This window comes from Vitis riparia, chromosome 3 (genome assembly GCF_004353265.1).
Source record: "Vitis riparia cultivar Riparia Gloire de Montpellier isolate 1030 chromosome 3, EGFV_Vit.rip_1.0, whole genome shotgun sequence".
NCBI classification, from domain to species: Eukaryota; Viridiplantae; Streptophyta; class Magnoliopsida; order Vitales; family Vitaceae; genus Vitis; species Vitis riparia.
In genome coordinates, this window is record NC_048433.1 from 4,734,689 (window position 1) to 4,755,217 (window position 20,529).

At 33.2% G+C, this 20,529-nt stretch overlaps 3 protein-coding genes across 6 annotated transcripts; all 3 read left to right on the top strand.

Annotated features, from left to right (window-relative positions):
* The first annotated feature begins 5,931 nt into the window (after nucleotides 1–5,931).
* Nucleotides 5,932–8,767, top strand: LOC117911879 (transcription factor HHO6-like). 2 transcript variants are annotated; one of them, XM_034826304.1, is made up of 5 exons: nucleotides 5,932–6,338; nucleotides 6,750–6,988; nucleotides 7,072–7,459; nucleotides 7,932–8,011; nucleotides 8,219–8,767. In XM_034826304.1, exons 1-5 carry the CDS (start codon nucleotides 6,125–6,127, stop codon nucleotides 8,504–8,506), a joined length of 1,209 nt encoding a protein of 402 aa, XP_034682195.1. In that variant the 5' UTR covers nucleotides 5,932–6,124; the 3' UTR covers nucleotides 8,507–8,767. The 2 variants fall into 2 exon arrangements, with proteins under 2 accessions (XP_034682195.1, XP_034682196.1); XM_034826305.1 differs by having other exon boundaries at nucleotides 7,935–8,011.
* Nucleotides 8,768–12,687: 3,920 nt separating this feature from the next.
* Nucleotides 12,688–16,154, top strand: LOC117910903 (la-related protein 6C). Of its 2 annotated transcripts, none has more exons than XM_034825086.1 (10): nucleotides 12,688–13,167; nucleotides 13,861–13,942; nucleotides 14,032–14,126; nucleotides 14,217–14,288; nucleotides 14,385–14,464; nucleotides 14,551–14,629; nucleotides 14,721–14,768; nucleotides 14,857–14,925; nucleotides 15,057–15,167; nucleotides 15,534–16,154. In XM_034825086.1, exons 1-10 carry the CDS (start codon nucleotides 12,835–12,837, stop codon nucleotides 15,783–15,785), a joined length of 1,221 nt encoding a protein of 406 aa, XP_034680977.1. In that variant the 5' UTR covers nucleotides 12,688–12,834; the 3' UTR covers nucleotides 15,786–16,154. The 2 variants fall into 2 exon arrangements, with proteins under 2 accessions (XP_034680977.1, XP_034680975.1); XM_034825084.1 differs by having other exon boundaries at nucleotides 12,690–13,167; nucleotides 15,039–15,167.
* A 1,648-nt stretch (nucleotides 16,155–17,802) lies between these two features.
* LOC117910863 (peroxidase 10-like) lies at nucleotides 17,803–20,176 on the top strand. 2 transcript variants are annotated; one of them, XM_034825040.1, is made up of 4 exons: nucleotides 17,803–18,104; nucleotides 19,014–19,205; nucleotides 19,331–19,493; nucleotides 19,594–20,176. In XM_034825040.1, exons 1-4 carry the CDS (start codon nucleotides 17,880–17,882, stop codon nucleotides 20,001–20,003), a joined length of 990 nt encoding a protein of 329 aa, XP_034680931.1. In that variant the 5' UTR covers nucleotides 17,803–17,879; the 3' UTR covers nucleotides 20,004–20,176. The 2 variants fall into 2 exon arrangements, with proteins under 2 accessions (XP_034680931.1, XP_034680932.1); XM_034825041.1 differs by having other exon boundaries at nucleotides 17,808–18,104; nucleotides 19,014–19,194; nucleotides 19,335–19,493.
* The last annotated feature ends 353 nt before the right edge of the window (nucleotides 20,177–20,529 follow it).

Genomic DNA, 20,529 nt, shown 5'->3' on the forward strand with positions numbered 1-20,529 from the left:
GTTTTTCCTTGGAAAATAATTTTAAAAATCAATTTTTAAAAGTTGTTTTATGATGTTTGGTAGGAGAAATATATATTTAGAAATATAAAATATTTTTAATTTATTTTTTTATATTTTAAAACACATTTTAAAAATAAATTTTATCTAATAATATTATATTTTAAATCTTTCTTCATATTTATATAATTATTTTTTACAATGATCATTAAAAAATAAGTAAAAAAAATTAAAAAAAATATCATCCAAAAATACCCTTTTTTAAATTTTAAGAACAAAAAATTATTTTATGTTTATCAATTATTAGATATATTTTTTTATTTATTTAATTTTAAATATATATTTTAAATTTTCTCAAGCTTTAATTTAATTAATAGAATGGTGGGGAGGTCTTACAATAAGAGAACAACAAGTCACACGTGGAAATGGGAGATGGTTGTGGTTTCTATTCGTTGCTCTATCCACCGCTCTTGTTAGAAACGGGAATAAGAATAAAATAAATTAAATTATTTTTTGTATTTTTTAAAATTGAATGAGCATGGATTTACTATCACCCCACATGACAAATTGATGAAAGCGAAAGGACTATGAAAATGAAAGAAGCTCTCAAATAATTTGACAAGTTTATAAAGATGAATCTCACAAAAGATTCTTGGTTTACCTTCGATTACATCTGAAAATGACATTTAAACCTTATTATAATCGTATATCATTGGTTGTTTGTGGGTGTATTTTCAAACCCTAGGGGAGTGGTATCTCCATCCTCTCATGACCATATCTTATTATTACTAATATATTTTCCTATAGGACTTCAACAATGACTTTTACTTATACTTTTAGTTGGGTGATTATGATTATATCTCTTAACCAAATCATCCCGATGATGCAAAAATAGTAATGTTCTGTTTGAAATGTAAGAATAGGAAATCAGTAACACCGTTTAAGACTATGTTTGATGCGTAAGAATGAGAAAAAAAATAGAATGAGAATGAAGGGGATCGTAATAGTATATAGAATAAATAATCAAAATTATAGTTTAAATGAAATTTGGTTTTAAAACTAAACTATTAAATAAGGTTAAAAAATGTGGCAAATTTGAAAGAATTATAACAAAATTGAAAATATAACCTAAATTTTATTTATGATTTTCTTCATTCATGGGAAACTAATTCAATTATTGTCTTAAAGTCATGAATTAATCGAAAAGTTTAAACTAAATAAAATGTCTAATTATTTATAGAGCTACTAATTAACAAAAAAAAATTAAATGGGAACTAAGGTTAAGATATTGTATTCGATTATTAATTGACTGAAAATTCTAAGTTTGTTAGGTAATGATGGACCGATCATTTATATTAATTAACATTTTAATTTTCACAAGGAAACAAGTTGATTTTCAAAATTTTATGTAAAAGTAAAATTTTTCGAAGATTTCCAAATGTGTAATTCAACTTATAGAAAACAAGCTAAAATTTCATTTTTATGTATACATTTCCTCTTTATTTTCAAAAGAAAAGAATTAAAATTTCAAATATATCATTTTTGTTATTTAATTATAATACGTGTAAATGGTTATTATACAAAAAAAAAAAAAAAAACCCATTTTCGACTAAAAATTCTTTTAAAATACAATTTTCAAACATCAACTAGTCTAATAAAATTCATGTTTTACACATTTACTTCTACTTTTAATAAAAGCACAAATAAAAAGCTATTCCAAATAAAGATAAGGATATAAACGAGGCAAAGTAAGATAGACGAAAACTTTTTTATTAGGTTTGAGGAAGACTCCTTTATTCTCATCCTCACTTGTAAAATTATTCTGCATCCTCATCCCATTTCCCATTTTAGACTAAGTAGGACCAAAAATCCCATTAAAGGAATAAATTTCCTATCGCGATGGGAAATTTTTTTTAATGTTTTAAATTTCATGCTTTTATATTTAAATTAATAAAATCAATACAAATATTTGTTTTTTAAATTTTAAATATTAAGTCATATATAGAATATTATTTTTATTTTTTTTTATAAATATAATAATAATAATATATAATCAAGATAGGGAATGGGATCTCAATTATTAGGCCCCCTCTCTACCTAATTAGAGAAGAACTTCTTGAAGACCCATTTCAATGGAATTTCATGCCATTCCTAAACAAAGAATAGAGACAAAGCATATGTTAAGGAAGCTTGGTGGTTGTGGACCATGGAAGCAAAGTTGAACAAGGTTTGGAATCAAGGTGGGTTTCCCCCTTTTTTTTAAGGTGGGGAAAGAGGGAAACACATGGACTCCCAAGTGGCGATTTGATTCCCTTTGAAATTGAGAAAAGGCCCTTTTGCACAATTACATAGAAAAGAGTACCCATTATTTAAATTAAATAAATATTTTTATTTTTGAAAATCAAAATTACATTAAACACGTGTTGGAATCTCAGTGGACATGTGGATTGGTCTCACCATTCCAACTTGGAGGCTTCATTGTTCCGATAGATGGAAATTTTTCTAACCCATCATGGACCATTGTTGAGCCAAAAGTGGCTTTAGGGCCGAAGGACTGAAAATAATTTAATATATTTTCTTTTTTACAATAATGTCCCTGCTATGGCATTGTTATTTCAAGTCATGCCATCCCCTTTGCTTTTGCTTGGATTTTTATTTTTTTATTTTTTTTGAACTTTTTTGAAAAATAGAATTATCATATTTGTTATTTTAATTTTTTTATTAGTTGAAATTGACCAAATTTTAAGATACTTTAAGGTTCAAATTAGATTGGCACTTTCTAATGGGTGCTTTTGGTTATGGATTGAACTTTTTCTATTTCCCTCTTTCCCAAAAGGGTTACTTTAAAGGGGTAAAAAGGTCCATGAGGGGCCCATTTTGAAGTTTGTCAATGATTCTGCTTGGGCGTGGAATCAATGGAAATTCTAATATTGGAAATGTTAAATGCCCCGGAAAATCCCTTTCATTTATTTTTAAAAATATAAATATAAAAGGATAAAAACTTTATATAAATAAATTAAATAAATTTAAAATAATAAATAAAAATAATTTATTAACTTTAAATTTATTTTTTATTTTATTCTATCTTTTCTCTTTATTTTCTTTCCATTAAATTTTTCTAAAACCAAACATATTCATCATCTCGACTCTACAGAACCCATAACTCTTATTTCTTTTTCTCACTTCTTTTGTTTATATTACGTGAATACATTTAGTTTCATTTCTAATTTATCTATTTAATTTTAGGTGAATCATAAAAAATAATAATTTTAATTTAAAATGATATTTTTCAACTCAAACCCATTATAAGACGAATATTCTACAATAATTTTCTTTAAATGATTCTCAAAGAATTTTTGTAATTTGGATTTTTATGAAGTATTTATTTGTCATTTTTTTTAAAAATCGAGGACATTATGGTAATATTGATGGAATCTTGAACAACAAGAAAGTGTGACAAGTTGCAGATATCCAGGGAAACATTTTCCCAATTAGTACCTGTCCAAATTTCACCTCCCTTTTACTTTACCTTCACCCTAAAAAAATCATACAAGATGTTATAAAGTTCACTCCAATTTAAAATTAATCTTTAAATAGAAAAAAAAAAACTCTAAAGAATTAAGTACAAATTCAACTCATTTATGGAAAATGACATAGATAAAAAATGAGTTCATGTGAATATCTTAGATAGAATATATAAATACTAATTTTATGAATTATATTTTTTGCTTCTTGTCTGAAAAAAAAAATGCAAAATAAAAACATTTTCATAAATATATAGCAAAAAGATTAAAAAAAATTCAATTAAACTTAATGATTTTGCCACATATAAGACACTATGTTATAGGTTTGGTAAAAGAAAATGTTTTAAAAATTAGAGAATCCTTCTTCTTTTCTCTTTTTTCTCCTACCAAATTCCATAAAAATGGATTATTAAACATAATTTTATTTTACTTTTTTAAAAATTTAATTTAGAAACAAAGGTCTTGTGTAACTTTTTTCGAAAGTAATTCTAAAAAAAAATAGTTTTTAAAAATAACTTTTGAAAATTGTTCTCTAATATTTTGTTAAACAAAAGTCTGTTTGAAAACCTAAAATATTTTTAATATGTTTTTAATATTTTTGAAAATAAATTTTATATCCGGTGCTTTATTTTGAACCATTATACATGCTTGTATAATTATTTAATAAAATAACTCTAAAAAAACAAGTGAAAATAATATAAAACGACTAAAAATGTTATAAAAACAACATGTTTTATATTCTTAAGAATAAAAAATAGAAAACAATTTATAATTGTCAAACATATTTTGTTACATTTTTTTCTAGAAAACAAAAAACTATTCTCGAAAATAGTTGCCAAACAACCCCAAAATTTTGAAAAAACAAAATGGGACTAAATTTGACATTAAATATTTTTTTTCATAACATATGTAATAAAATTCTTATTAAAACAAATATGAATGTTTTTTTTTATATGAATTGAATGAACCCAAGTAATGGTCATTGGAAAGTATAAAGTTGACAATTATACCATGAAATATAATAAGAAATATTTAAAAAATGAAGATATAATTTTATTGTAAGACATTTTTGGTAAGACCATGTGGGTGTTAATTTAATAAATGTGACCAAAATTTAATTTATAAGGTAAGATATTTTGTTGTATTTAAAGATGATGAGTCATCCAAGCATCTTGCCCAATAGACTATAATCTCCCTTTTTGTCCTCATTAGACATTAAGGTCAATGTGAGTCATGTTCACACCCCCTCTATACAAATTCAATTTTAATTTTTTTTATTAAATAAAAAAAATTGTATAGACTCCTTTCCATTTTTCTATTTTTTATTTTTGAAATTTTGAAATAGTCCAAGCTAATTGCTAAAAATGGAAAGTTGGTTTAAAATCAATATTATTAGTGGCATTCTCTATTTGAATGTGACAAGGTCTCTCAAGCCACAAGTTATGACAAAAGAGCTTTCAAGTCTTGTAAAAAAATCTTAGTGGTGGCTCAAAAAATATTAGAATTAATTCCAATGGAGTCCAAAGATGGATTGGATTGTTTTTTTATTTTTTTTTATTTTTAATTAATTAATTAATTAATTATTTTATTTTTTTTGGCATGCATTAAATTCAAAAAGCAATGTTGGGTCAAATTTTCACAATTTATTTATAAAATTTTTAAAAAATATTTAAATATATGTGTACTTGTCATTGAATTTGGAAAAAGGTTAGAAATGTAAATATCATTCTACACTTAAAGGCTAAAAAAATTAAAATTAATAATTAATATCACGCTTTTAATATGTTAAGATAATTAAAGAATATTTGGAAAAGAAATGAAGGGCATTTAAGGGATTCGGCTCAGAGAAAGGGTGAAGAGCGAGTTCACTCGGCTGAGTTATGGATAGAATATGCAACGACCCGAAACTTTTGATTTGGTCAGCGGAATCTTCATGTTTCGACTCTCCGCTCATTGCTCAACTGGTGGATGGGAAGGGCAAAAATGGTATTTAGATTTGAATCGTAAATTCTAAGCCTTTAATATTCACGGGAAATGTTTTTATATTTTTTTTATTGAATATCCAAATTAATTTAAAATCAAAATTACAAAATTTTCCAATATTTTGTAAATAAAATAATTTTAGTAATTAAAAATTTAAAAATATTTGTAATAAAAATGAATTTTATTTTAATATTAAGGTAATTTTTGAATATATATTTATATAATAATAACTTAACTAAAAACGACTATAATATATTCCCATGGAGGGGTAGTTTAGACATTTGAAATCAAGGAGAAGAGCCCTATTGTCCGAGTTGGGACCGAGTCGACCCAACGGATATCTGGATAGAATACGCGACGACCCGAAAGTGACTTTTAGCCTGTTAAAAGCCGGCGTTTCCACAGCAGAATCTTGGCGTTTCAATCCCACAAGCCTCTTTTCTCTGCTTTGTCCAAAAAACCCCTCGCCCTGCTCTCTCTCTCTCTCTCTCTCTCTCTAGATTCTCTTCTTTCCAATTCTATATTTATTTATATACAGTTTCACCATCTCTTTTTCTCTGTTGTTGAGCTCCGTTTTGGAGGAAGAGAGGATCTGAGGTTGGTTTTGAGGGGGATCAGCTATGGGTTCGATTCCGCCTGAGCTGAGTTTGGATTTGAGGCCCAGTTATGTGCCCAAAACGATTAACGATTTTCTCAGCGGGATTTCCACGATCGGCGATGTCTCTGAGAGGGTGACGAAGCTTGATGAGTTTTTGAAGAGGCTGGAGGAGGAAATGAGGAAGATCGACGCCTTTAAGCGCGAGCTTCCTCTCTGCATGATTCTCCTAAGCGATGGTTGGTTTGGTTTCATTTTTCTACCCTTTTGAGTTTGATGATAATTGTTTGATCCTGGATATGGGTTTTTGTTGTTCTCACCATTTTCGCCATTGGGTTTTTTCCTCTTCCTTTTCGTTTAATTTTGGGAGTTAGTTCATTTCTGGAAATGGGTTTTGGGTAGTTGATAGTGTTGTTTGATGGGTCTCTGTTCTTCTTCTATGTTTCTATTTTCTTCCACAGGAAGCTTGGTTTTTGGTTTTTGATGGTTTTGGTTAATGTCTTGCTTTTTCTTCGTCTGTTTTTGTTGGAAAAGATTTCAATTGTGGAGATGCGCTTTTCTTTTTCTTTTTTTTCTTTTTTGATAGGTTTTGGTTTGTTGTTCTATTTAATTAATATTTTTTTGGGGGTGATTTTCTGTGGTTGTTGCAGCGATTCTAGCCTTGAAAGAGGAGTTGATGAGGTCTAAAGCTTCAAATGTTCAACCAGTACTGGAAGAATTCATTCCATTGAAGAAAGATTGTGATGAAGAAGGTGGGGCAAAGGAGGAAAAGGACTGTAAAGATAAAAAAAATTGGATGAGCTCTGTGCAGCTCTGGAACAGTGATGATTCTGCCTCTACTGATCACATCTATGATAAAAAACAAGACTCTAAATTAGAAATTAAACAGGTAAATATTAAGTTCCCAAAATTTTACCAAAAATAATCAATTAATTTCATCAAAACTTATGTGAATTTTTCTTTAATTGATAGAGAGTTGATGAAGAGAATCGCCCTGCTACTGAGGATCCATTTCAGCCATGTAAAAGCAGGACTGGGGGAAGAGCATTCTTGCCATTTAAGGGATACTCGGCTTTTCCGGTGGCCACTGCTAGGAAGGAAGATAAGGATGAATTACCGGTCCATGGACTTTCTCTTCTCACTCCAGGGATTAAAAATCCCAGGGAAGAATCCGGTTCTAGTGGTTCAAAAACTAGTTGTAGCAGAGGAGTCTCCTCCTCTGCACCCAATCTTCAACCCAATTTACGGACTGGACCACAGCCACCACAGCAGCAGACCGCCCGGAAGCAAAGAAGATGCTGGTCACCTGAGCTGCATCGACGGTTTGTCAATGCCTTGCAGCAACTTGGGGGCTCACAAGGTTAGAAATCAAACTCTAATTTCAAGTTAAAAATGAGTATTTAAGAGAGAGCTTGTGGGAATTTTGTGATGATGGTGGACTAAAAGTTTTTGTATTATTTGTATTAGGTTCTTTGCTTTAATTTTCCGCTCATAGAAGACAACCCTGGTTATTTATGGTGGAATTGTATGTGGTTGAATGATTGAATTGGATAAAGAGAAAAATGACAAGTAGTGGCACTAAAACTGCATTATGTGTTTCATTCTAGGTATTTGAATGGTGACAAAAATAGAAATTTAGATTTTTGGTTGTATGAAATGGAATGGAAGATTATGTGGAAGGAAATCAGTTAGGACCAGGAAAAGGGACAGTGGATAAGAAAGTAGAAGGCTGAAAGCATAGTCCCTCTTGCACTCATGCCTAGATTATTGTTTACTTAATTTTTCGTTTGTTTTATTTTCTAGAATTTCATTTGATGTTTTTGGATTTCTAGCAGCTGCCACCCCAAAGCAGATTAGGGAACTCATGCAGGTTGATGGCCTCACCAATGATGAAGTGAAGAGTCATTTGCAGGTGGGTTTTGATTTCTTTTTCCTCTTTTATTCTAGGAGTTTTTCTTTGTTAAGGAAAGAAGAGGAAAGATCTTGAAAATGGTTGAACAAGTGAAACCATTTTTAATGGTGTTTTCCTCTCGGTTTCTCCATTCTGAGAACTAGACCTTGTTGGAAAAATGGAGATGATGCCAATTCATTTGTTTTCCCCTTTTTCCTGCAATTTCAGAAATACAGACTTCATACTCGAAGAATGCCAACTACCTCAGCTGCCCCTCCTTCCAATCAACCTGTTGTAGTATTGGGAAGTCTGTGGATGCCCCAAGATCAGTATGGTGACTCCTCAAAGGCGAGTAGTTCTCAGTCTGCTTCCCCCCAAGGTCCCCTCCAGTTAGGCGCAGCTGCTGGAGGGACCTCAACTACAGGTGGGGACAGCATGGAAGATGATGAAGATGAGAAATCTGAGAGCTATGGCTGGAAAAGTCAAGTTCACAAATCTGTAAAAGAGGATGTATAGAACTCATCCCCCATGAATTTTGCAGATAAAAATAGACATGGGAGGGTAAATGACTATAAAAATAATACAGTATACGTTAAGACAATGGATCTTGAGAGAGAGAATGTGAAATTTTGCAGGATTAGCTTCCCTGGTGTCTTGAATTCGAGTTTTGTTTCTTGTTCTTGTGGGGTATAAGGAACATAAAGTAAGATCCATGTGTGCATGGGACAAATAAACAGGATCATTTTCTCCATATGGTGAAGCTCTTCCTTGTTGTCTGAGTTGCTGTGTTTTTTTCCTTTTTATTGAATCTGGTTCAGAATGCTTGGTTGCTGGAAATTTTGAGGTCTAGCTGATTGTTCTCTCTGAGAGGTTTCTTGTGCAGCATACCCATTCTTGCTTCAATATCTCTATATTCTTGAAGGTTGGCATATCTACTTGGTCAAGGACAGAGGAAAATGATAAGAAGTCTAATATTCCACTCAAAATGGTAAGATTCCAAAGGTTTTCATTTTCCTCCATCCAGAGCCGCAGGCGTTAGGAATATTTCGTTTTCATATCCCCCAGTCTTTAATTCCTTCAGTGGTTCTTCACAGAAAGGTGTCAAACATTTTATAATTCTCCTTTCTCATTCTTTGATATTCCTTCACTCTCCTCTTGACGTTTTCTGATAAAACATCTGAATCAGGATGCTCTTTAGGATTAGGCCACACATAACATCAGCCTTTTTCATAGGGAAACTTCCCATCTTCTCTCCCTCACACTTTCTGTTGGTCCATCTTAATATGCTTGGGCAAATTCACTAGTTGGATCAATCTTTTCTTCCCTTTTCCGGTTTTTCAGTGATCCAATGTTACTGTAAGTGCAACCCTGGCATGGTCATCTTCATCAGTCATTCAAATTCTAGATGGGTAGGAAACTCCATGCCCAAACATAACAAGAGGCAGCTGCATCACACATTCAAATGGCTTACAGCTGCTTCACCAGTGGCCTTCATTTCCTATTATCAGTCCATGGCAGAAAAGGAAACAGCTCAATGAAAAACCCCTAGCCAGTATACCAATTTCCCCAAGCCAAATTCCTCTGTACAAGGGATGAAACAGCTGGGTCTCATTCAAAGTTCCTTGACCAGTCACCATGCTATCATTCCATTGAAATGAATTCAGTTTTACCTTTTTCTAGCAATAGAGATAAGTTTCACCTCTAAGATCATGAGTACAATCTACTCCAGATAATATAGTCTTATATTCCATTAACATGCTCAAAAAGAAACTATTTAGCTGATAGTACCTGATGATGGCATAACACCTGGTCTTATCCTAGTTAGAATATATTATTAGGGTTTCTATTCCTTCATTTATTTTCAAGATTATCTTCAACATCGATTGTTCTTCTTACTTATTATGTAAGGAAAAGTAGACCATTAAGCAGTTGACATTATTCTTTAAGTTTTTCCATCTGGGGTGTTTGGGAAGTAAGAAAATTTACTACAAAATGATTAAGTGCTTAGTCCAGAGTCCCAATTTTTTAAGTGGAGAAAAAGGAAAGACAAGGTACAAAAATGAACTAGAAGGTACCATTTCAGTGTCATGAATTATTATTTTACTCAACAAAGAAAGACTTAATCCTACTCCAAAGTCTTTAGTCTCTACATTTTCTTTTTCTAGTAAAGAATAGAAGGATTAAATCCAAAGTAGGAACAACAACAAAGAAAAAGCAGACACCCCTAACATCATTATTGATGGTTCTTCTAATATGGTGCAAACATTCCCTGTCCCACATGCTTAATCCCAAATCATGTGATTAGTTAAAACATTGCTCGATCTATCGTTCGCTTAACATAAAAAATTAATTTTAAAAAAATTATTAAGTTACGAATTGACTTAAAAGTTTAAACGACTCAAAGAAAATAAGGCAGACTATATATATATATGATTTTTTTTTTTTTTTGGTTGTTGAAATATCTTGACACCAAATGGACATTAAAGGGCAAAAGTTGTAAAAATTGGATACATTAAAGGGACAAAAGTTCAAAAATTTGGCTAATAGGGGGACTCACCTAAGGAGATTCCAATCAGAGCATGTTTCTAAAATATATTCCATCAATCAATTAGATTAGATTACATGATTTCAAACCTAATCACACAACTGTCCTCTTTACAAACAACTCTTTAATTGGTCAAAAATATTCAAAATTCCCAAAATTTTATCCCTTTTACCTAACAAAGTCATATCCCACTCAAAAAACACAATCAATTGGTGTGTTTATCCAAGGCCATTGACAAATATGTCACTCTCACAATCAAAATAATGGAGAGAATCTCATAGACAAGATATAATGAAAGTGAGCCCACATTGATAGGACTATTTTAAATATGGTATAAATTGTTTGTTGAAAGTGGTGAATGAAAATGATGGAATCTCTCATTAATTCCCATTTTTAATAGAGGGTATCTTCCCTTTTTCTAAAAAAAATTACCAAAATTTTCAAAACCCTACAAATATTTTGCTCATTTTATTTACCAATACTAGGGAATAGAATATTTGCAGCAGCATAGGTATATTGGCATTGGTCACATGGCAGGTTAATTAGATTATGTACCCACTTTGGACCCACCTTGTGAACCACTACTTCCATTGCAGATTCCTATATCATGTGCTAGGAAAAATATTAAAAATTGAATTATTTAATTTCAAAAAAAAAAAAAAACATGGTGGGGTTTGGCCACATTTCTTATTTATTTATTTTTTTAAAGTAGAAATTATATTCTTAAAAATTACTTGAAAAAAAATAAATAAAATTTGAGGCAGTAATTATTTTTTATTTTAAAAAATAAATAAAAAAATATATCTAAACAAAACCTAAATTAATTAATTAACGAAATAGTGATGGGACTAAAATGTGGAAAAATTTGTCACCTTTATTAAAATATAAGTTCTAAAAATACTAAATAAAATGATTATGGGCATTGATTGAAGGTGATAAAAGTCATACTAGACAACAAAATCTAATGAGGAAGAATGAGAAAATTTAGGATGAGCAGATGTTGAAATTCAAATAAGTTATTTGGAAATTTGAGAAAATCTGAAAAAAAAAATTAGGAAAAAATTAAAAACAAGCCCATTATAATATGCCTTTCTTCTTATTCCAAAATTATTATTTTTACACTGAACAAATTTGGGTATTATTGGGTTGCACTATTTTTAGTTCTATTCTTATATTTTAAATTTGAAAATTGTGTTAGATAATATGCTTCTACTTTTTGAATTTCTTTATGGAAAAATTTTCTAAAAAATAGAGGAGCTAAAAAATAATTTGTCCCCAATTTATAAAACAAATTTTAAAATAGAAAATAACACTCCTGACTCTTACAAAATCAACAACATAGCTACCCCATTTATAAAACCAACAAAAAAAATCACTAAGAATATGTTTGACAGGATTTTTACTCGAAGTCATTTTAGCGAAAATATTTTATGTGGAGATGTTTTTTACAAAAATTATCCGTTAAATGTTTTTCCAAAAAATATTATAAACTATTTTTCAAAAATTCAAAAATATTTCTTAAATTTTATTAAACATCTAATTTTATTTTTTTTCAAAAACATTTCTTAAAATCATTCTCAGAATGATTATAAGGTTTACTAAAAAAATCATCTGAAATTATTAAATATATATTGTGTCTAGTTATTGTTATATACAAGTAACAAACATTTTTTTCCTTTTTTAAAAAAAAATTGAAAATTAGAATTACAAAACACATTTAATATTTATAAAAATTAAAAATTATTGTATTTTATATTCTTAAAAATAGTAAAAGCAAAAGTGTATAAATAGGGAAAACAATGTAAATCTTAAAATCAAAGTGTTTCCTTCTTTTCCTCCCTGTCAGAACCAAACAAGCCATGTCAAGAAGGCCCACGATTTTTGCGCATGAGCCCCATCGGGCAAACTGCCTAGCCAAGCCCTAAACTCCAATTTGGGTTTTACCCTTGGCAGGAGGCCCACTGGGCCTGCAAAACACGAATATTGTCAATGGAGAGAGAGATAGCAGAAGTTAGCCAGCTGGCAAAATCCAAACCTTAAAAAACTTGTCAAACCCACAAGCAACGGTCATGGTGCAAGAGAAAAGGACTAGATGAAGGCTAAAGCTCTTTTTTTGGGCGCGAATTGTGGGTTGAATCTCAAAATACAGTTACTAAACTTCAGGAGACGTTGAAAAAGGAAAAAATAGAGAGAAAAATAAACCACATTCAACAATCAACATCACAATCACCTCCATAGACAAATAAGAAAAAAAAAAATAGAAGGGGAAAAAACAGAGAGATTTGTAAGAAAGGAAAAGATGGCACAACTGAAACGTGAAGAACAAGAGATGGTGAATCAAGAAACCGCAGAAATGGAGAAGAAGGAGAGCAGCACCACAACCAGTGCTGCTGCTTCCTTCAAATTCAATGCCCAGGCACCTGAATTCGTGCCAAGATCACATACCCAGGTCCCCATTTCTGGTTATTTCTATCCATGTTTCCACTTGCTTGGTGGGGGTGCTGGCTCTGCAGATTGGTTGTATGTTGCGGATCAAGACCCTGTCCATTTCATTTCAAATTCCAATGGTTCTCTACCCAATTCTTCCAAGAATCTTCTCACCCATGATATTCAGCAAAAGATCATCAAACAGGTAAGGCATCTTTTTCCTTTCCTTTCCTTTCCTTTCCTTTTCTTTTCCCTATCTTCCGTTAGTGAATGCAAACGTTGTTTTCAATGGGTGGTTGTTCTTCTCCAAAATCCTAATTTCCTTTCATAACTGATGATTGTTTTGAATTTTATATTCTTGTTGTGTATGATTCTTTATCATCCATCACCCATTTCCCATCCCCCATCTTTGCCATTTTTGTATCATTTGAAATTCTTGATAATGTTAGTTTCAAACTATTTATGATATATGTTTTTTCATCTGGCCCATAAACTGTTTGGAATGAAACTTATGAGAAGCCTCTCTCCAAGTGCAAGGTGAAGTTGTTTCAATTAGTGCCTTGCCTTCCATCATTGAAAGTTCTAAGCCAATGGAATGTTTTATTTTTTGGAAAATGTGATTCACATCAGATTCTTCATTTGATTTCGTGATGCTTCTCATCAATTTTAACCAAATCTTTTGCTGGGTTTCATTTCTTTATGGTTCCTAATGGTCTCCAAAGTGTGACTTTTGATCTCATATCTTTTTTCTCATGTTGCCCTCATCCGCTTCGGATTTCATAAATGTATTCATATGAACTGCAATGTATTTATTTATCTCTTTGGCTTTATGGTTTGACAACATAATTTTGTTGATAATATATCTCAAAAATTACTTTGAGAGTTCTCTTGGAAGCAGGTAGAGTACCAATTCAATGACATGAGTTTGCTTGCAAGTGACTCCTTGGCAAAACACATAAACAAAGATCCTGAAGGCTATGGTAAGGATCATGAAACAGTATAACAAGTAGCCTATGAATTGTTGTTTTGATTGAGGTGGTTTCCATTAATGAATGTGGCATTGTAACAGTTCCAATATCTGTTATTGCATCTTCTAAGAAAGTCAAGGCCCTTGTGAGTAATAACCAATTGCTTGCCCAAGCACTTCGCTCCTCTTCACAGCTTGTAAGGTTTTTTCATTTCATTACTTAAAAATTTTTGTGCTGTGAAAAAAGTGAAAATATGTATACATTTGTTTTTTGGAATGTTTTGAAGGTTGTAAGCAGTGATGGGAAGAAGGTTAGACGAAAGCACCTTTTCACTGAAAGAGACAAAGAGGAATTGCAGGTACTAGATGGAAGGCTATTCCTCCATCACATGGATGCTTTAAAATTCTTCTAGACATTTTGATGCAATGCTGATTATTTGTCGTTTGGCTTGCAGGCTCATACTGTGGTGGCAGAGAATCTACCTGAAGATCATTCTCATCAAAACCTCCAGAAAATATTCAGTGTTGTTGGAAGGTTTGGTCTTTACCTTACGCAATTTCTCCTTCTACTATCCACTTGCTAAAAAAATATAACGTGACACTCTCTAATGTGATGAACAGTGTGAAAAACATCCGAATATGTCATCCTCAGGAATCCAATAATTCCCGTTCCAAGGGTGACTTTTTTATCAGTAACAAGGTAGGAAGAGTGATTTAAACCAAATTTGCTTCTAAATTTTCCAAGGAATTATAACAAAAATGAAATTAACCCCATTTTGTTTATTTTGAAGCTCCATGCACTCGTGGAATATGAATCTGTGGAGATAGCTGAGAAAGCAGTATGTAACACTTTCAAAATCAAACCCTTGTCTGTTTAGTAGTTCTCCCTTTTGCCATAGCATTTTAGACCTTGCTAACCTTTCCCAGGTTGAGATGTTAAATGATGAAAGGAACTGGAGAAAAGGCCTCCGAGTAAGGATGCTGCTCAGACGCTCGGTATGTCTTAATCAACCATGAAAACTGTTCTTTCCCTACATCTTTTGTACTTCCAATTTACTTGTGCTTCTGCTCACCAAAATATTTCATAGCTTTAATGTAACAATGTCCAGCCAAAGTCTGTTTTAAAGAACAGGAGGTCAGAATTTGATGGGATTATGGATGAAGAAGAGGGACCACATCCTGAATTTTCAGAAGACTCCTCTCATCCTAATAATACAGAATTGGTTATTGAGAGTAATGTAAGTGCCCTTTCTTGCATACCGAATCATATTACAATATCTCGAACTATATGTTCCAACAAAACTGCATCCATTGGGAATGATTTCAGAATGCTCCAGTTAAAAGGATGTCCCTAACAAATTATTTAGTCACCAGAATGAAGGAAACACAATATTTTGAGCTTTTCCCTCGTTACAAGTCATTTTCTGGCAAATATGCTCTATATGTTTGTCTAATTCATCTCAAGTCCTGCATTGCTCTAATGAAAAAACCATACAATTGTCCTCATCCACAACACTGATATTGTTTTTGTTGAAAGAAATGGACCCTTGTTTTTATTAAAAACAAATATTTCATAATCTTACTTGCATGAAACATTTTGGTAGGCTGAAGAAAATTCAAGTGGATCAAAGAAAGGATGGGCACGAGGACGTGGGAAACCACGAGGACGAACTCAGATTACCTCTGGGAGGGGCCTGCTCGCTCCATCCCCACAATCAAGTGGCTCCAACCAGTTCGAAGCATCTGCCAAACAGACTACCAAGGGACCAAGAATGCCAGACGGGACAAGGGGCTTCACCATGGGACGAGGGAAGCCAATAAGTACTCCAGCTCTAGCAAGTCCACTCCTGGGGTGATTCATGGTGCTCCATTTTTGTTTCAGACTTCTAGTTATTAGGATCTGGCTCCAAGTCTCCTGGTGAGTGTTGGGAAGCAAAAAATAGGTAATCTAGTCAATAATGTGTGCACTGGACTATCATCTATTAGTTGGTTCGACCTCATCAATAATCCAATATGTATAATATTGTATTTCAGAGCTCATAGCAGTGCTCCTAGCTATTATATGAGGATATGGTGTTTCTGGGATGGGATCTAGCTTCTCTGTTATTGTAAAATCTGTTAGAATAATGCAATGGAGGTGTAATAATTAGTCGGCTTGCCTAGCAAACAAAACATGTAAATGCTACTCACCAATCTAATAATGTAGCACAGTACAGTTTTTGATCCTTTTGCTTTGTTTTACTATCATTACTATCTATCTAATATGCCTTGCTTGGACTGCTTTAATGGCATTTGTTAAGAAAAAATGCGATGCCCTTCTGATTCATGAGAATCATATCAGAAATCAGAGAAGTTGAAAAGCTTATGAGAGCCTGAGGATGTGCTAAGATCAGATTGGTTTCAAGTTAAAAAGTCTTATTCTTGCTACCAATCACCTTCTCAAGCTTTCATTGGGCTTTAGCTTGTCTAGTTGAGAGAAATCAATGTAAAGCTAGGGTACTTTTGTTGTTGTTCTAGTTTCAATCCCTTAGGGTAGAATGCATAAACCATATGAAGAATTATTTAATGGAGTGGCAGTCGTCGCTAAGTGGTGCACTGCTTCTCACTGATCTTTCGAGTCATCATTTAGTGTACCCTAAGTGCAGGTAATTGAAAATCAATGCTTGGCGTGCCTTCTAATGACACCAGTACTTCCACTGGAGAATGATTTGATAAAGATTTCTAAAATATCTATGGTGCCTTCTCTTTTTATTTATTGACTTGGTTAAAGTTCATTTGCATGCTTATTTGGTATGAGATCCTGGGCATATTCTGTGCATTCTTTTTAGCACATGCTTGACTTTGTTTATAAAATGAATATTGAAATTTGCTCCTCACATCTTCAACTAAAATTTTTAATTAGGGTTATATCTGAAAAGGAAGAAGAAGTTGTTGGAACTAGGGATCACATTATTATAGTATGTACCTGCTTCAATAATCCTCTCTATTGTCCCTCTGGTTACTGATGAACATCTGATCACATTAAAATGAAGAACCAAGCAGAAGTGATGTTAGAATTGATTTCTGTCAGCCATTGGACTATGTTCTGATGTATTGGTATGTGAATCTGATCTTTCTGTAGGCTTATCCCCATTGCATCAACCTTCAGAAAGTTGATTTTAGATCCATGGGGCACTAGATCAACAAGGCTGATTCATTGACTTTCGGTTTGTCAGTTTCTGTGATGCAAAGAAACACTTTAGTTTCAGCATTTTGGCACGAGTTGATTAAGTAGGCCACCCCCAAAGTAGTAAAGTTGTCAGGTGTGAGCTCCATTGATGTCCCCTGATTTTTATGACAATATATCATGCTGTGTGGATAAAATCTTGAATGGATAAGAACTGTATCTCTGACACACAGGGGTCCTGACTGAACAATCTGATCTATCGACTCTGGATCACGTTGTATGTCTGGATGATTCTGGATTCTGGACTCTGTACTTACCACTGTGTGACTCACTCTCTGAGAGTGTCTTAAGTTTTTGAATAGAATGATCCAAAACTATCAGTAGCCCTGTCCACTGGAGGGTTATGCCCCAGCAATGAGCCACATTCCTTTTGGTAGTGCTTTTAGGAGTCCTTTCTTTCGGGTTTTGTATTGATATATAGTGACATTTTCTTAATTATCAGAAAAGATAATACAAAAGTTGGAAGACAAGTAGATGATGCCATCAGCCACTTTTTTCTGCTAAGTGATCTCATGGGGTACAATTTACCTCCATATTGCCTTAGTTTCAAACATGGCCACTTGGTTTAAACAACCTTAGTGGCACTGGCACGATGCCACTCTATGAAACTAACCAATGAACTTGCTTCCATCCTCTTTGTTTTTGCCTATAAATCACTACAAAGCTCCATACCAAATCTCAGTCAGCAACACTACACAAAACACCTTCCTCATACTCACAAACTATGGGCCACAGAGTGCACTTTTCCTACTTCATTATTCCCTTCTTGTGTCTATTCTCATTTTTGGTTCCTTCTGCTTATAGCCAGTTTCTCGATTACAAGTTCTATGATAGATCATGCCCTGACTTGCCAACGATGGTCGTGCGTAATGTTTGGGAAGCTTACTGGAAGGAATCCAGAGTTGCTGCAACCCTCCTTCGGTTGCACTTCCATGACTGTATAGTAAATGTAACTGTTCTTTTCTTAAACGTCCATAAATTTTTACCATTTTCTATGCCACAATCCTCAGCTGTGCATTCTCTTCTGCAAAATTGCATTAGGCTTAATAGACGAACTTAAGAGTGCTTTTTTGTAGCAACTACAAGGAAGATTTACTTCTTTTGACTGTGTTTTTCATTTCTAATACAACCTCTTTCAAGTGCTCTTTATGCTCCTTCCAGTAATGAAGAGGATGTTGGAAAAGAAACAAAATGTTTTGATGCATCTTAGTGTTAATCCTTTCCCTAGTTTCCCTGTTCTATATATTAAAATACATGCAAACTAAAACAGACTGCAGTTATTTCCAATATATTAATGGAACATGAATCAAAGAAGGAAGAAAAAATCACAGTTTCTATTTGTTGCCTGTCTCAATTCAATCACCTGTATTTCTTGACAAAACAAACAGAAGTTGACACTGCCTTTGTACTTCTGATGCCAGTACTGAAGGATGAAGGTAAGTATTGATTTTCCTCTTTTGTGACTTTCTCTGCATTTTTACAGCATGAACATTGAATTTTCCTGTAAGATTGAACTTTAATGGGAAACATACTATTTTCAATCTTTCCACCCTAACCAAGTATGAGGCTAAGAGGAAAGGAAAAAGAACGCAAAGGTGCCCTTATACTGAACAAAGGTGGAACTAGTTCTTTTAGTTACTATTTCAGTGGCCAAACTTGATATAAGAACTTAAAATAGCAGATGTTGAATTAGCAGTTCTTCTTCCCTGAAGTTGCTTCTAAACACACTAGTTTAAAATGGACCAATTCAGGCGTTAAAACTCATTGTCGTTCACTATTTCTGCTTGAAGTTAGCATGTTCTGACTTTTAACTTTTAAGTTGCTGAGGAGCATATCTTAACTTTCTTTCTTGGTATAGGGCTGTGACGCCTCTGTGCTTCTTGATGACACTGAAGATTTCAAAGGGGAAAAAGGCACGCCTGTCAACCGCATGTTGCCCCTTGCATTTGAAGTCATTGACAATATAAAAGAAGATGTTGAAAGTGCTTGCCCCTCAACTGTTTCATGTGTTGATATACTGACTCTTGCAGCAAGAGAAGGTGTTCTTTTGGTAACCAACACACTAAGAGCCAACTTTTAATTAAACCGATTCAATTGACCAATTTTATGTGCTCTGCCTCTTTTGTCTGTCTTTATGTATTTGAATTCATTTCATTTCACTGTGTTCTAGTTTAGTCAGGAGGACCTTTCTGGCATATTCCATTAGGGCGACGAGATGGAACAACATCCGATCCAAAAGCAGTTGTACAGATTCCTGCACCTTTTGAGCCTCTAGAAAACATCACTGCCAAATTCACTTCAAAGGGTCTTGACCTGAAGGATGTTGTAGCACTCTCAGGTCCTTTTTCTCACTTCTCTCTATTGTAACTGTCTATTCTTTAGCTCCAGAGGAAGATTCAAAATGGATGGGGATGGCCTTATTACTCTTGTGTATACAGGAGCTCACACCATAGGTTTTGCCCAATGCTTCACCTTCAAGAGCAGGCTCTTCAACTTTCAAGGCACTGGCCAGCCTGATCCTACCCTGGATGCTTCTGTCCTCTCAGACTTGAGGAAAACTTGTCCCAACAAAGATAGTGCAAACACCAACATTGCTCCTCTTGATTCTGTAAGCAATAACAGATTTGACAATGCCTATTATGGGAACCTTGTCCGCAACACCGGCCTTCTGAAATCTGATCAAGCCTTAATGACCAATCCAGACACTGCTGCTTTAGTGAACAGATATAGAACGAACCCACGTTATTTCTTCCGTGATTTTGTTGCATCCATGGTCAAGCTGAGCTATGTTGGGATACTCACAGGGGAAAAAGGGCAAATCAGGAAGGACTGTAGGTTTGTGAACTGAATTATGTAGACTCCCTGTGTGAAACTTCTGTGATTTTCTTTTAAGGATCCAAGTAGACCATTCATGCTTAAATAAAATGGTCTTTTTGTATATCTCCATCCAACTTTGTAACTGAAGTCACTGGCAAGAATAATTCTGAAAGCTTTGTGATGTAACATGATCATTTTCTCCAATCTGCAAAATTGGTAGAACTAGAGCATCACTTGATCTCGGTTTTTGGTATCGGTACTGCCTTCCTTATGATTGAAACACCAATTTTTTCAGAAACATAGACACAAGCCAATTTGTTTGCCTTGCTATATTTGGAGTTCTAATCAGCACTCTCTCCACCTTGGTCCAAATGCATTCTCTCATTCCAATTAAAACCTTTCTCAATCTTCCTCTCACTGCAGACCAAATCAGCATTTTGTATTAACACCAATTACTATAGAAATCAAGAAAGATTTCACCAATGGACCCAGGTACAAAAAAAATATGTACTCCACAGAACACACAATCATTTACTGTATTTTAAAGTTTTATGCAC